General features: G+C 40.0%; 1 protein-coding gene across 5 annotated transcripts in view; it reads right to left on the reverse strand.

Annotated features, from left to right (window-relative positions):
* SYNJ2 (synaptojanin 2) overlaps positions 1-15,461 on the reverse strand; it is a 64,635-nt gene that overhangs the window by 35,122 nt on the left and 14,052 nt on the right. For 3 of the 5 annotated variants that reach the window (XM_040553195.1, XM_040553194.1, XM_040553197.1), the window contains exons 3-5: positions 12,301-12,571; positions 9,838-10,063; positions 1,266-1,349 (exon numbers count right to left, since the gene is read on the reverse strand). In XM_040553195.1, the coding sequence (XP_040409129.1) occupies positions 1,266-1,349; positions 9,838-10,063; positions 12,301-12,571 (581 nt within the window). The remainder of the gene's footprint in view (positions 1-1,265; positions 1,350-9,837; positions 10,064-12,300; positions 12,572-15,461) is intronic. The other 2 variants (XM_040553196.1, XM_040553198.1) reach the window with 2 other exon arrangements.

Here is a 15,461-nt window from a genome sequence, read left to right on the forward strand (position 1 = left end):
ATCCCGTACCATCAATCTACACTGCTAATTGTTTTTAAGATCATGTATTGTTTCCTGTACACCATCATCTTTCTTTATTTTTCATGAGGTTGGTTTATGCAATTCTTCACCACCATATTCACCACCAGTGCCAGCACACTCACATCCAAGGAGTAAGAGTTACTAGTATTCACCAACATAAATGAAAGCTGCATATTCTAATCCAGATTAAGCAAAAATGCAGATCATGTCCTTGCTAAAAAGTTGAAAATTCTGTTTAACCAAAGATGCTGTACACTAGCCAAAAATATTTGGGGAAAAAACTCTATGGCTTCATAACACAGAGAACAACAGTGCTGGATACAGCTACAACATGGGAAGGAAGCGTGCACAATCACAGGGACAAACCACCTTTATAAAAATGTATTGCCCTGGATGCTGCTAACAGAGGGAACACAGTCATCTTTCTTTTGTACTAAATCCAGTAGTCCTGAATGGTTCTTAGGTGCTAGATTTAATGATAAAAAAGTATCAAATGATCTTTGAAGAATCTAAAAAAAAAAAAAGTTTTATAACATCTTCTCTCCACTAACACATATGCATATATGTGCGTACTCAGTCTAGTTGCTCATCCCTCTGCTCAGAGAACGTGAACCATGCTAGGATGACTCTTATTTGAGCTTTTAACTGGTTATAAACTATAACACACATGTAACCTGCTACGGTTGATGCATTTATCTCCTGATGAAACGCTACAACTTTGCCTTGCAGAAGATCAGATCATCACTACTGTATGATCAAAATCTAGCAAACACACCATCCCAACATTATACTTTATTTGAAGTCAAAGTGCTCCTGGTATTGATAGAGACTCCAGTTTTATTCTGCAGGTCAGTATCATGAGATGGCATAATGTTCCTGCTAACCAGGCATTTCATAATGAAAGGTTATTCCAAATCAAATAAAAAACATTATAAAGGCATTGCTGCAACCTTCAGTTTAGGACATCAGGACACAGTCCCTTACATAGACTTTCCTGCAGAGGCACACAAACACATTAAATGTTAAACCTCAATAACTACAACTATTTGCCTGTTGTTTTTTTTTTTCCTGTTTATCTAAACATGAACAATTTCCTACAAAGTAAACCTGAAAAGAAATAGTTCAGCATTTTCAAAGAATGAGCTCTGCATCTCATTTTAAAAAGTACACAAATTTTATGGAACTTCTAAATTATAAGTAGCAAGAGAGGTAAGCAAGGTAGGCTTTTTGATTTATTTGTTTACCTGCAGCCCTGGTTGCTCCCAAAACAGTGGAACAGAACCTCTGATCTGCACAAAGGAAGAGACATCATCATCCAAGTAAATTGTCTGAAAAAAATAAAATAAATGGAAGGAGTTCTCCAGTTAGAGCTATCAGTCTGTGTCTCCTTCATCAAATGACAGTTTAAGACACTGAACACGAAGGGTGAAAAAAGTAAACAGTCTATCTCACTGTATCCCCTTACCGCTCAGACACTTTTCCATAGTCTCACACACAGTGGAACAAAGCACAACGTATTTGCTTTCATGTCATCACAGCAGACTCAATTCACTACTCACCGGAAATAAGAGAGAATTTGAAACACCACCACTGGCAATGTGGAAGGGATCTTTCAGCCACAATGAAGATGGATTTGATCTACCGGTGAAGAGGCTCGGGAAGACCAGGACATAGTCTCCCTCTGTCTCTCTCAAAAAATTTAACTGCAAAATGTCATTGCTCCTTGTGACCGGTGATGGGTAATGTCAGGTGTGGGATAAGCTTATCCCTTGCTTTATTTACTATTTCTTATTTCACTGCATGTCATGCATGTCAGAGTGCCCAAACAAATCTCAGTGAAACCAGCAGCTTCGCCACTCCCATCCCGAGATACAGTGAACAGTATGTGATCTATTTCTCTTCAACAAGGTTTACAGTGAAAGGCTCCAAACTCTCCATTTCATTCCCAGACCAGAATTCAACCTCTCCCTTTATATTTTTTATGACCACAGCTAACGAACTGATTTCTAATCAAATTCACGTGAAGTACAAAGACCAATTTCCCCTTTACCTTCCCCCTCTGCCGCCCCCAAGCAAAGCATTGCATTATATGTTAACTTAGCACAAAAGGTACTATCTTCAGACAGGGTATAACCACAGAGCAACTGTGCAAAGCCTGGCTCTCTCTCCTGGCCTATACTTAGCAGTGGAATCCTGGCTGTTTTCCACATGCGACACACGATACGCATGATACACATCTCTGTTATCTCCTGCATCACGGCGAGTCTTCTGCAGCCCCAGGGAGGCATGGTATCCATACAGGTCACCCAGGTAGCTGCTTCTCTAACTTCATCACATCATTTAGCAGAACAGCTGCCAGCTGGCTGGTAACCCCCAAAATAGAAAAGAACATGAAAATGGGTTACCATACCGCTTTACTGCGGCTTGTGCTTTGGGATTTGCCACTAGGCATTCTGGTTGGGTGGCTCAAGTGAAGCGCCTTCATTTACCTGAACCCCGACCTTGACCTCACCAGCAGTGTACACTTTCTAAAGCTGCACATGTGAAAAGAAGCATATACCTACATCAGAGAGGTAGGTATTTAGACATTTTGCCAACAGTTACAATATTTTTGCAGAGCACTCACAATTACCTCCATTTCACTAAGATGAAAGTTTTAAGTGGCTTTGCCAAGGACACAGTTCATGTTCGAATGACATCTAGCCCAGATGTACTGCAAAATTGTATGTTTTCCACCTCACACCAAGGAATTAAGAACCCTTCTATGTTGCATCTCATCCTCCTACAACTCCTGGAAGAGAGGGCAGGTGCTTCATATTAATTTGTTGCTGACAGAAGCCTCCTGGTGAGGTCTCGCAGCTTCAGAAATACGGGTCTAAAACACACTCTCACGATAAAAAATTTTTAAAATTGCCCGTACCTGAATGCAAGAAGTAATTACCATGGCAACACTCTTTCTTTGCATTTCTGTGCTCAGAAGAGATAACAGAATCAAAGAATCCTGGAACATCCGGAGCTGGAAGAGACCCACAAGGATCATCAAGCCCAGCTCCTGGCCCCATGACCATCCTGCAGCTGGACTGCTGGAGGAGCGAGCAGGCCCACCTGCTTCCTCTTCATTTCCTCACTGCAACAGGCTGTCACAAGGTGAGTCAGTGACTTCTAAACACTGAATCATCTTTTCATGCGCAGTCACGGACCCTCAGGAGACAACTCTAAGGCAAAGCAAATTTGTGTCACTCCGCTGACAGCCCCAGCATTTTCCTGACTCATACTAAGCAAGGATCTGGTCTTGAATCTATACAAAGAAGAGATAAGACTGGCTCACTTCAAAATTTGACAATAATCACCTTAGTGATGAGTTGAAACAAAATCTTAACACTTGATGATGACTACAGACAAAGCTTCACATGAAGTACAATCTGGCCACTCAAACAGCTTACCACAGAGGATCAGCTTCCTTACTGTCTTCTGGAGCATCCCGGCTTCCATAACTAACTGAAAACTTGACAGCTCAAATATCTCTTTGGCCAGCTCTTTTTAAAGTCTCAGCTCCAAATTCTCTAGACCTACTGATTAAAATAATAATAATTCTAATTTTAATACCTGAAGTTTAACATCTTCCTGAGCTATACTTTAAGTGGCAAGTATTTCATCACAGTTTATAGACCATGAGTATATATCCTGCCTTCTTTACGCCAAATACAGAAGAAAAATACTGACCAAACATTTCTCCTTTTCTGCATTAATAGAATTTATATTCTGCTCATAGTTCCATTTACCAATGATTCAACATTGTCAGATTTAATAGATGTTTGTTTCTATTATTATTCATGTTTTCTGTTCACTGTTTCTCACCCATTAAGTCTTCTGTTTTCTTCTCTATTAAGCTGTCCACTGGAGAACTGAAAAAAAAATTATTCAAACTATGTGTGGATCATTTCTGTCACGTAAAAACACGATGCCCGCAACCTAATGTGATGGATGTGAGGTCCTCTGTCAGGATGAGGTCTAATATAGAACTCCTCTATGATGATAAGGCATTTAAAAAAAAAAAGATATTTATGCACATTAACATGTAGCTTTTAGAAATTCAGATGAGGTTTTTGAACTGGGAGCATGGCCTCCTCACTACAGATCACTCACAAGAAAGTTCTCCACATTAGCACTTTTTTTTTTTTTTCATTCTGTTCTCTGGAGCAATTCTGTGGTCTTTCACAATTCTCTCACCTCATTCTCGTGACCCAGATGAATCCAAAATTATTTTCTTCAAAGCTGCCAGCGAGTTGGAAAAAGACCTAGTATTTTTTTAAATGAGTGGGAGGATAACACTATTTTTGCAAGTCACTCCTTCCTAAACAGACTGTAAACATTTTATTAGGCATTACAACTGTGCAAACCTTCTCTGAATTTCAGCAATATCCATTATCCTTCAGTCACTACCACAAGGAACTCGACCCCTGATCTTGACACTGCGTTCTGCTATGCATGCCCCTTGGCCCTAACAATAACAGTGGCAAGAACCTTCCTCCCAGTAGACGTCCTAACTGAGCAGGTTCAAAGACCAAGATTAAGAAGGCTTCCCAGTTCAGGAACAGACATTGTCTTAACACCTATATACACTATAATAAAACAAATTTTTAAACTCTTAAATTAGCACTGATAACATATCCAGGTTATAATTACACTTATAAATAAAAGATTCCAACTTTGTTGCTTATGCAATTCTAGCATTTATGTATGGATAAGTACAGAATTTGTTTTATCTTATTCTTCTAACTCTTGATCATTCACAATGTCGTGTTTTCTACAAGCACATATCTGTCTTGCATTTTTTGTCATTCTAGTTTCGACTTTGTTGCCCTGTGCCCTAGCAAATCCATTTCTCTTATTCTAAGGCACTACACAAAAGATGAACAGTGCTTTAAGAAAAGAAACTATTCCTTCTTAAACAACAGTTTATTTCCAGAATTTTCATGTCCTCAATTTTCCTTAAGTCATGGACATAAAATACATCCAAGAAGATCACATGGGTTTTCCTCTACCCATTCAACAACAATCACCTATATTTTGAACAACACTTTGTCATTAGGGTTGATACATATTGCTAATGTTATGCCTTTGTCCTTAGGCTTCAAAGAACTACTCAGTTGTGGAATCTTATCTTTTGTCTTACCTCCAAAATGACAGCAAGCTGTTGCCTACCTGTCCCAGGGAGAATGTTCATTCTTATCAAAACCTCAAAACACTGAAGGAGGACTGCTTCATTGATCTCAATGGGCCTGGGCCACAGAACAATCCAATCCATTTAGCTGGATGGATTTATTTTCAGACATGTCTCCTGCAGTTTCCAATCAGACAACATAATAGCAACTGGATACTTAGCCCATGTGGAGGACCTCTTTGCCTTGAGGACAAATTCCCTGTCCTCTGACCTGTGGTGTTAGAAATTGCCATGTGTTTCTTTTGACTCCTACCATCTTAAGATTCTTTTTGTGGCTTCTTCCTCTGACTCTAAAGGGTGCTGATGACTCAGGAGGACAAGTTTCTCACCCTTTATATTCAGTGGTATAGGGGCAGACCTCACCCCTCTGATCCAAGCACCTCTGCTGGTACACAGTGAAAGCTCACGCTTCATGTACAGGTACTGCTTATTGGCTTTGACCAAGAAGCAGACAGCTATTTCATCTAGCTGTTGTTCTAATCCCAGTGTACTGCTCCTATTCATTGCTCAGGGTAATTTATTCACCAACCTCTATCTCTCACTCAGCTTCATTAGAAGGAAATAATTATCCAATCACAACTTCCAGAGGCAGAATTCGTCACATATTCAAGGGACACAGACAAAACACATACTTGCATGGCTGTTACTGAGATCTCCAGCTCTGCCACACAACTCACAAAGAGCATGGATAACAGATGGCCTAAACATACCTCTCCATGAGCCCCTTTAACTCAGACCACAGGATCCAATGATATACTTGCCAAAATAATCTTCTTTGTCCTGCCTGGGGCCACAGTAATACTGGATCCAGAAAATAAATTAACCACATGATTGCATCCATTCCTCTCCTGGAGAGCTATCCAACATGGTCTAAGAGTTATTGTGAAACAGGGATCATTTTTCTTAATCAGTGTCCAACATTTTTTCTCAAACTGGTATAAAGGGAGGGTTAACCCAAATTCATGGCATTTCTTTTTGATGTCTGTCAAGGTTTCCATTTTAAATGCTTCATTAAACAGTTCCATGAAGGGGAGAACAAATGAAACCATTCATTAATTTTTGTTAAATTGGAGTTGTTCCCCTTACGTCATACGCTAAGATATTAAGAGTTTACCCCCACTCTTTGGAGGATAACTGGGGAAGGAGGTGAAATGTAAACAGTGACAGGCACAAAACTAAGTGAGGAAAGCATGCCTTCTTCTCAACGTTATCAGCAGAGAAGAATTCAAAGAATGTGATACAGTCTCAACTCAGCAGATTGATAGGGGAGGTGATGGGAAAGGAGAAATCCTGGCAAAGAAAACTTTGTTGTCAGCGGGTACCTCTCAAACATGAACAAAGCAAAAATTTATTGTTTAAGTTATCACTGGGCACCTGACTGATTTTAAAACTTTACTTGAGGATTATCTGCAACACTGCACTTTGTAATAGAATGGCAGCCCTTTCTAAATACTGGCAACAAAGTTGGAAGTACACATTACAGGGATTTCCAAAAAGCCCTCCCTTCATGTTTTATTTTTGTCTTTCCTACTTTTTTTTTCTTTCTTTTTTCTTTGTAAAGAAGCAAGCCAAATGATCAAATATCCAAGAGATCCACTGGTAGAGGGTTGTTGGTTTTCTTTCTTTTGGTGTTTTATTTTGAAAAGCAAAAGTGAAGTGAGATATTTAACTTTTTCCCCCTTCTTCTCAAACACTGAGTCACAGCAGTTAAGTGAGCCCACAAAAAAATGACTCATTGCAGAGCTAAAATGCCACAAGGCTAACTCAGTGGGAGACAAAAGCATACCATCCATGCATAAAAGAGCTGCCTGGAGATAAGACTAATTGTTTCTCCCTCTTCTAAAAACAGCAAAATGTTAGAAGTAATTCCTATAAAGGGGGGAAAAGTCCTGGCTTTTCAAAATCCTAGGGTGCTATTTATCCATGAAAGCACACAGCCAGCATGCCATTATACTGTAGAGGCTGCAGCAAATGGAAACAAAATGTTATTCAGCCAAGATATTACCTCATAGGCGATTAGTCAGTAGTCTACTATGAAAGTAGGAGAGAGTTTATTCTAGGACTCTTCCTTCCTCAGCTAAGCGGGTGCCAGCTTGAACTAGATCTCAGGCATCCCAGCGGTTAGCCCAGCTTTGCTTTCTTAGGACACTTAGCTTGGTAGAGCTAGTGTTTATCACCATTAGCAACAGCAAACTTATTTTCTTCTTTAAAAACAAAAAAAAACGAAACCACAATCCTTTAAAATTGCAAAGCCTTGTGATAATTTTCAACCTACTCGAGCCGTTCACCCTACAACCATTTCACTCTTGCTCTTTTTCTTAACCAGTTGCAATGCTCAAAAGCCTTCAGTCCTCCCACCTCACAGCAGCCCCTGGCTGAACTGGAACAAAGCACAGCAGCTCCTGTGAAGAATCTGACCCAGCCCCAGCGAAGGGAAGCATTAGCAACCAAGTGCTGTTTTGCCTTTCACCAGGAGCCAATCCTCAGGGTTTCTGCTGTGATGCAAAGGCCAACTTACTTTTCATGCTAATCATTTGCAACATAATGTACTCCAAGAATGTAATTCAATAGAATGAGCAACTTTTGACCCAACCAGTGAGCAGGACTGCAGAAGTACTTCCTATAATTAGACAACTGTTAACTGTAGGGCCATAAACGTGAGACTGACTTGAAAGAAAGCTGACAACCTTCTTTAACTTTTTCTTTCCTTTGCATTTCAGTGAGAGAACATTCTTCAGATCCTGAGTAATGCACTTTGCACTAATGCTCGTGAGAAGGCACTCAACTAAAATAGCAGACTGTACCAAGTTATTAGTTAAAATGGCACACGTCCTTTTTTCTGTTTCCAAGTCCTAGAGGAAAATTCCACTTTTTGGTGAGCAGACCTATCTGCACCTCCCAATGTGTTTTGAAATGACTTTCTAGAAAAGATGTAGATGCTGCAGGAGTCAACTTGAAGTATCTTTGGAGCAGAGGCACAAAAGAGAATTGTTAGCAGAGAATTCCCTGGCTGACATTAGAGACCCAAACGCTGCAGGGGAAGAGTCTGGCATCCAAAAAGCACAAGTCATGGAAGCCCGAACACTAAGTAGAAAGCAGCCAGGCCAGCCTACTGAAAATGCAGGCAAAGCAGGAAAAGAAGGGATATATAAATGACAGAACTGCGTGAGCTGCTACATTCACTCAATGCCATGAGGAAACACTAGTGCTCCAGGAGGGACACTTTGGAGGCAGGTCGTCACCCTCAGCAATCAGACAGTCCTACAGTGACACAGCTCTAACTCTCCTGGAACAAGTAAAGACACAGCTAGCTTAAGAAGCTCTATGCCACACTCAACTGTGTCATGTAGAGAGGTTTCACCACCCTCCCCTAAGTAATCCACTTCAATTGTACCTGTATGTGCATATGTAGGCACATACGTATAGAAAAATATGTTATGCTACGTACACGGTTTTGTAGAGCTGCCCAGAAGACACTGAAAACAACTAAATTTTACGAAATCCTTGCCCTTTGTTGAGAACTCCTACCAGCCATTTATCTATTCCATTTATGGAGACATCTATTTCTGTATATTAAATATGATGGCTCTGACTGCTAGTAATTTCTGTTTCCATTCAAAAAGGAAACCACTCATTTCAGCTGGCACAAAAGATTTCAGATTCTCCAGGGTCCAGTGCTTTTTGTTCATTTTCAAAGTAGAAAGCTAAACCATGTACAGTAAAACCAACAGCCTCTGTGTTATTTTGCTTTGCTTTGTCCATCAAGTGAGCCTGCTGAATGTATTTCACCCATATATTTCAGCCTCATCTGGAAATAAAGTTTCTACCAAAAATTTACAAAACCTGCACCATATCATCTCTCTCTGGAGAGAATTAACCCACAAATTAAAGGGGCATATAAAGCAAAGTCCATTCCAAAATGAGTTGCACTGGAATTTGCCCGACTGTGAGAAGACTGTGTTTTTTCTCTGTTTTCTTTACTGGCCGAAGATGACTTTACACAGCTCCTTCTCTGGGCAGCTTTCTCCTGACTAGTATGATATATCTGAGCACAGGGAGAACATTTATCCAATGTCCTCTAGCATGGGAAGCATGACGAATTTTAGTAAAACAATACTTTAAAACATACATAGAATGTATAAAAGCACAACGTTTATTCTGGAATAGCTTTCAAAACACTCATTTGTGTAACACATGGGCCTCATGACTGATACTTCTAAGCAAGTCTCTTGTAATCAAGACCCTTCTTGTTACACATGTTGGTTTCACATGAATTAACACCCACAGCTCTCTGAGTAATTCAAAAACCCATGTTTATATTTCACCACAATATCAAATGGCCGTGACTTTCACATTCAGGAAAAATTCAAAAGTATGAATGAAAACACTGTGCATGGAAAGGCCAGAAATACACAAAAAGAACAGATTGCAAAGAAATGCTTTATGGGCATAAATAGATCTGTTGTGTAATAATATTTTAAATATTCTTGGGGAAAAAAAATGCTGAACTCCTTTAATTCTTGTTGGAAACCCTGTCCCAGCTAAACTAGAGTGGAGTGAATTATTCAAGGCTATTGGATACATTTGCTTACCTGCTCTGTCTCAACGAAGTTAGACACATGTCCATCATCACTGACCCCTCGAATGTGAAACCGGGCACCAGCTCGCTCACAGCTGATCCGAGAGATAAGGCAGGCTTTTGCCTTCTTGTGGGAAGCGTAAACAGTGCGAACGTCCACTACACCACAGATCACTTTCAGCAACCAGTCAGAGCAGTTCACCTGGTAGTGTTTGAAGGGGACATGCAGTAGTTGGTTCCTGTAAAATTCAACAAGACATATATGGTGTACTCAATAAAATAAGACCAACAGGCATGGGTCCCATCCCACAACAATCACTAATTTAAGCAAGTTTTTGTGACCCCTTTTCTGTTGCAGTTATACCTCATCTGAAATGAAGAAATATCAGTAGGAAATGTTTGTGAACTGCTACAATGAAAAGAGTGTGGCAAATTTTAATAGCTCAGCTACTGCCAAACTGCTCTCTTTGCCCCTCTGCCTTATAATTCAGCTTATGCAAACATTGTCTCTTTTAACTCCAGATGTCACAAAAAGTGCCATTGAAATTAAGAAGAATGTCTGTTTTAACCTTCAAATTATTTTAAAATCAACAACCCAAGAAACCCATCATGCTGGTTAACAGTGATGCTGGTCTCTTCTATTATGACTTATTCCTCATCTCATTTTTCAAAATGTGACTTTAGTCACAGATGAGGGCCAAGAAAATCCCTCTTATGATCATTTATTGCTCAACAGCAGATCTATACAAGAGTTATTATATCTTTGGAAAACCCCTGAAGTATTGTTCTTCTAGAGTACAGCATTTCTCTGACGGTGCAAGTCAATCCTGTATTTTTAAACTAAATCTGTAACTAAAAAAAGCAACTCTAAAACGATTTTTGTTATCTCTACCAGCTCCTTTTCCTAGCTCTATTCAAAGAGCAAGTCCCAGTGAGGACACAGACAAATTCCAGTAGATTTTTTTGTTGTTGTTGCAGTTCATTTAACAGACAGGTTGCATTGCTTATAATTAAGGCTGTCTGAAGCTTTTCATCATATAACCATTTATCCCACTGTTTGCTTTTTCCAACAATCTGCTGTTCAGTTTAACATTCCCCATATCACATAAATGCCTCACAATCAATTTTCTTTGGAACACCTTTTTGCCCTAAATGTGACGTTGTCACCATTCGTGCCTGCTCTACAACACACAGCAAAGTGGAACCTCTTCACGGGGTACTGCTAGATTAGTCAGAAGCAGCAAAGAGAAGGTCAAACACTTATCTTCCAAGATGAAACATTTCAAAAGATGGGACAGGTAAGACAGTTGCTTTTTTTATGAAGAGACATTGTCACCTTAGGAGATTCTACACTGGAACACAGCTCGTTTGTGCCACATGTCAGACTTGACGTGCTTCCAGAGCGTTTTGAGAGGAATGCGTAATTAGCACAGCTGAAAGCAAGTTTTTATTTATCTCCCTTCTGAGTGAAACTCAAAACTCTGTATCTTACCATTTGTAAGAGAAGGGCAGAAGGACTATTTAGCCTGACTGAACTGTTCCTCTCATGTTTATTTATCACCCATTATGAACTTTTTTGACAATTTGATATTCACCTACTTTGGGCCACAAGACATATCACACATTCTAGCAGTACACCCACATTAAACTTGGGCAGTTATTTCCCACCTACACCATACAGCACTCATTTGTTTCCAGTACAGCTCTGTTTCCTGCGTAGCTTTTTGTTTAAAATAAACAAACAAACAAACCTGCCAGAACTTGTAAAGCAAACAAACTGAATTACTTTAATGGGGAACCCACCTAACAGAGACAAAACCCAGCAGTTGTGTTTTCCTTTCCACTCAACTAATATTTACAAGAAATGCTTTTACTTTGCTTTGTAAGCACAAGAAAGTAAGAATTGCAAAGCAGTGGATCACTGGAGTTTCCTTCTGTGTAACATACTTTTACACTGAGCTGCAAACATATTAATATTGATGCTTCCAACACAAAACTAGGGCACAGTATTGAAAGATTGAAATGCAGACTTTAAACTCATACACTTTAAAAAATATTTTAAAAAATAAAAAATATATGTCTACAGGTGATGTGATTTATGAACAGTTCAAGTGCAGGTTACTGTTAGATAACTTTTAAAGTAAATTATTACCACAAGGGAAACTATTCTTAACACACAGAGAAACATTTCTGTAGTGTGAACAAGAAATCTCGTGTTTCCTTCTTAAAAACACAAAAAATCCAGTTATTAGAATTGCATTTCACTGTCAGATTAATTTTAATTAAATGGAAATTACTTTTTTGACACTGTTTTACCATGAATTCAGTAAGGCCACAGGCCCCGTAAAGTGACATGACAATGAAATGAAAGGTGGCACACCTGGAATACACATGTTCATTTCTCTCTGAGGACCTTTGACCAATAACATACAGATGGGGCTGACGGAAGACTTTGGTACAAACATGCAGTACTAACCAGAAGAACGAGTTACCAGATTCATAGTGGTTATCACCCTGCTTCTGAGCTCGCACAGTCAGGTCAAAGTTTGAGCCTGCATTAGGCCAGGAGAAATAGAACATCCCAGAGTTCAGTATTTTCTTCAAGGCAGTAACACGCTCCTCTTCCTTTGTTTCTTCCTGGAGAGGACAGAAATCTGTTGCAGTAATTTTGTAAACTTCAGCGTCCAGGATTTTTCCCACCGACGAACAGCCTGTCACCAGGACCAGAAAGTGCAGCCGAGCGTTACCTAGAAGGTGATAGTTACAGAAGGGTTACAGGAGGACACAGGCTTTGTCATTTCCAATCAGTCTTGTCATATGTAATGCTGACAGGGCTCCAGCAGAGGACAGTATCTCTGCTTCAGGAAAAAGAAAAAAAAAATACAAACCACAAACACATCACCAATGCTCATTTACATTTCCAAGTTCCTTTTGACTGCAGGTAAGTGAGCAAATTTGCATAATAATCCACATATTTTTACATTTCTATCCTTTGCTGTATTAGAGTGCATTTTTCCCCACTTAGGGCGAGCTCTGTATTGGATCACTACTCAAAATGAGATTTCACCCTCTGGAGAATGTACAGTTTTCACTGGATTTGATTCAAGGAAAAGATAAGAACTCTGATCAATTATGAGATAAAGTGTATACCTCCCTATGTATCTTTCAATTGACTTCTGAATTTTAAAGATATCAAGCACTCAAATTTCTTACTGGTTTCCTCTGAAGCCGGCTGTTTTCAGCCATTCAAAAAGTTTCAGTATTATCAGTTCCTGAGATTTTACTTTTTTGTGTCACAAAGCAGAGTGTATGCAATTAGATGACAACCTCAAGCATCATTAGAAACAATTCTAGCTCTCACGGTTGTGAAGGAAAGCATGAAATCATGAAGCAGCTGAATTCCAGAGCCCCACAACTAAAAGACAAATTTTGAAGTTTGAGACCACCACCACCATCAGATTTCTAGTACACAGAGGGATTTCAACCTCTGTTCATTCTCCCTGAAATGATAAATAATTAAGAAGCAGCAGAACAATTGTTCTTACAACACTAGTTTTACTTGGAAGAAACTATTTGATTCCTCCGCCAATCTCCCCACGGCAAGGGGGCTGGAATTAGATGATTGTTCAGGTCCCTTCCAACCCAAACCATTCTGTGATACACTTGAACTGGTCTCGTACAGAGACAATGCCATCCTACAGAGACAATGCCATCCCAACGCTCTCCAGTTAGTAAGAAATAGTAGGAGTGAGCCAAGATTTATTGCTTTACTAAAGCAGAAACAAGGTCTGACCTGCCAATAGCCTGTCACTGTGCCCTAAGGGCACGCTTTGTAGGACTGCCTTTCAACACTCCTCAGTGGAAAAAGTCCAAAACCACAGACCAGCCCTCACGCAACAACTAGTTTGTTCCTGAAACGTCAGCAGGGGAGCCCTTGCTTCCAGATCGCACAGTGGGCTACAGAAACTGAAGTCGGGGTGGTTTTCAGCAGGGCCAGAGTATTTGTGTAGGCACATGGGGCTGGGACAGCAGGACAGGGTGGGAGGTTAGACCTTATTCATTCTCTTCTGCTGACTTCGGTTTTGCATTTGCTTCAGCCCAGTGTAGGTGGTGTTTATCAAAAAGCTTTGTTCACCACATTTCTTTCTGTAACAAGGGTTTGCTGTGTTCTCCTTTCTGAGGGTTTTAAAGCACATCTTCTAGACCTTTCTAGATGACAAAGTAGCAGAGGGTTAGAAATACTTATAACCTGATAGTTTTTTCCTCCTTTGCATAGGAATGTACATAATTACAATGGATTAAGTTGATGACTACATCAGTTATCACAGTGTTAGCTCGTATCTTCATACCATCTCTTGCAGCCAATAGCTTTCGTGACTTCGGTGAAACCCTGCAATACTCATTTGGAAAAAATGTATAGAAACACTATTAATATGCTTTACTATCAGTCAGCTTGAGGGATAGAAAACCACTAGGGTCAGACCTGAAGAGCTGTCTGGCTGGGATGCTGAGACAAAGAGTACAAGCACTTGCATTGGCTTCAGCGACCTTTTCTAGAGGATTCAGAAGAGAATGAGAGGGAAAGTCAACATTAAAAGAGCCAGTAAGTACTAAAACTTAGTACTGGTGGGCTCATTATCTGTGGTTCTGTCCTTCAAGGAGCTTGTAACCAGATGGAAATAACTGGGTCTAAACAAAGCAATTCCTTAGTTTAGGAAGGCAGTGTAGGAAAAAAGCAGAGCACGAGGGAAAAGATGATCAAATCTATATGCAGTATTGCCTTACCTAGAAGCTTGCTAATCCCTGGCAGAGACTCTAGACTCTTTTCACTGCCTCCTCCACTTATTTACTCACTCTCAAAAAGGGAGTCACATTTACGCATGCAGAGGTCCAGCATCTCTCCTCCACCAAACCACTAGCTACTAAGCTCAAAAATAGAAATCACAGCTAAGGAGCTGCCGCATTGTCCCCGATGCGTGAGGAGACTGGCAGCTTTCTGAAGCTGTGACAGTCTTTCCTGCCACCGTGTAGTAGCCCCTTACTTCCACAGAATAACTCCATCTGCAGTACTTGGAAAGGAGCAGCAAATTATAGAGAAGCCTTCATCCTTCACGTACTTTTCATGACACCTTAGAACAGCGACAGGCTGGCAAAGGAGTGCAGTGTCATGTTTCACACTTACAACCTAGAACATTAAAGAAAATTGGGGCAAAATTAATGCTACCAAAACACTATTCAGCTATCCATCTTCTAACCATGTCTCCATCAAAACCTAAGAAATTACTTATCACTAAGCTATGCAGCCATACACAGCAAAATACAGTTTTCCTCTGTGCTTCCTTCTTTGCCAGCACTTCAGTTTACATACGGGGGTCTCTTCTTTCAATCCCAAATCTGTTTTTCCTCACACTTTCTTGCCCCTGTGTCTCTCTCCCTTTGACCCAAGCTGCCAATGTTTTTAAATATACTGATAACTGCATTGGACAAGTTTGTGATGGAAATGATAACCAAACTACAGCCATTCACGGTTTCACTTAGGCATTTTCTCAGCTTGAAAATGCTATTCCAAAGGAAAAACAGAACTATTACATATCCAAACAGTACCTCGTATGGCAGAAACTTAACATTACCAGACAT

This window comes from Cygnus olor, chromosome 3 (genome assembly GCF_009769625.2).
Source record: "Cygnus olor isolate bCygOlo1 chromosome 3, bCygOlo1.pri.v2, whole genome shotgun sequence".
Taxonomy (NCBI): Eukaryota; Metazoa; Chordata; class Aves; order Anseriformes; family Anatidae; genus Cygnus; species Cygnus olor.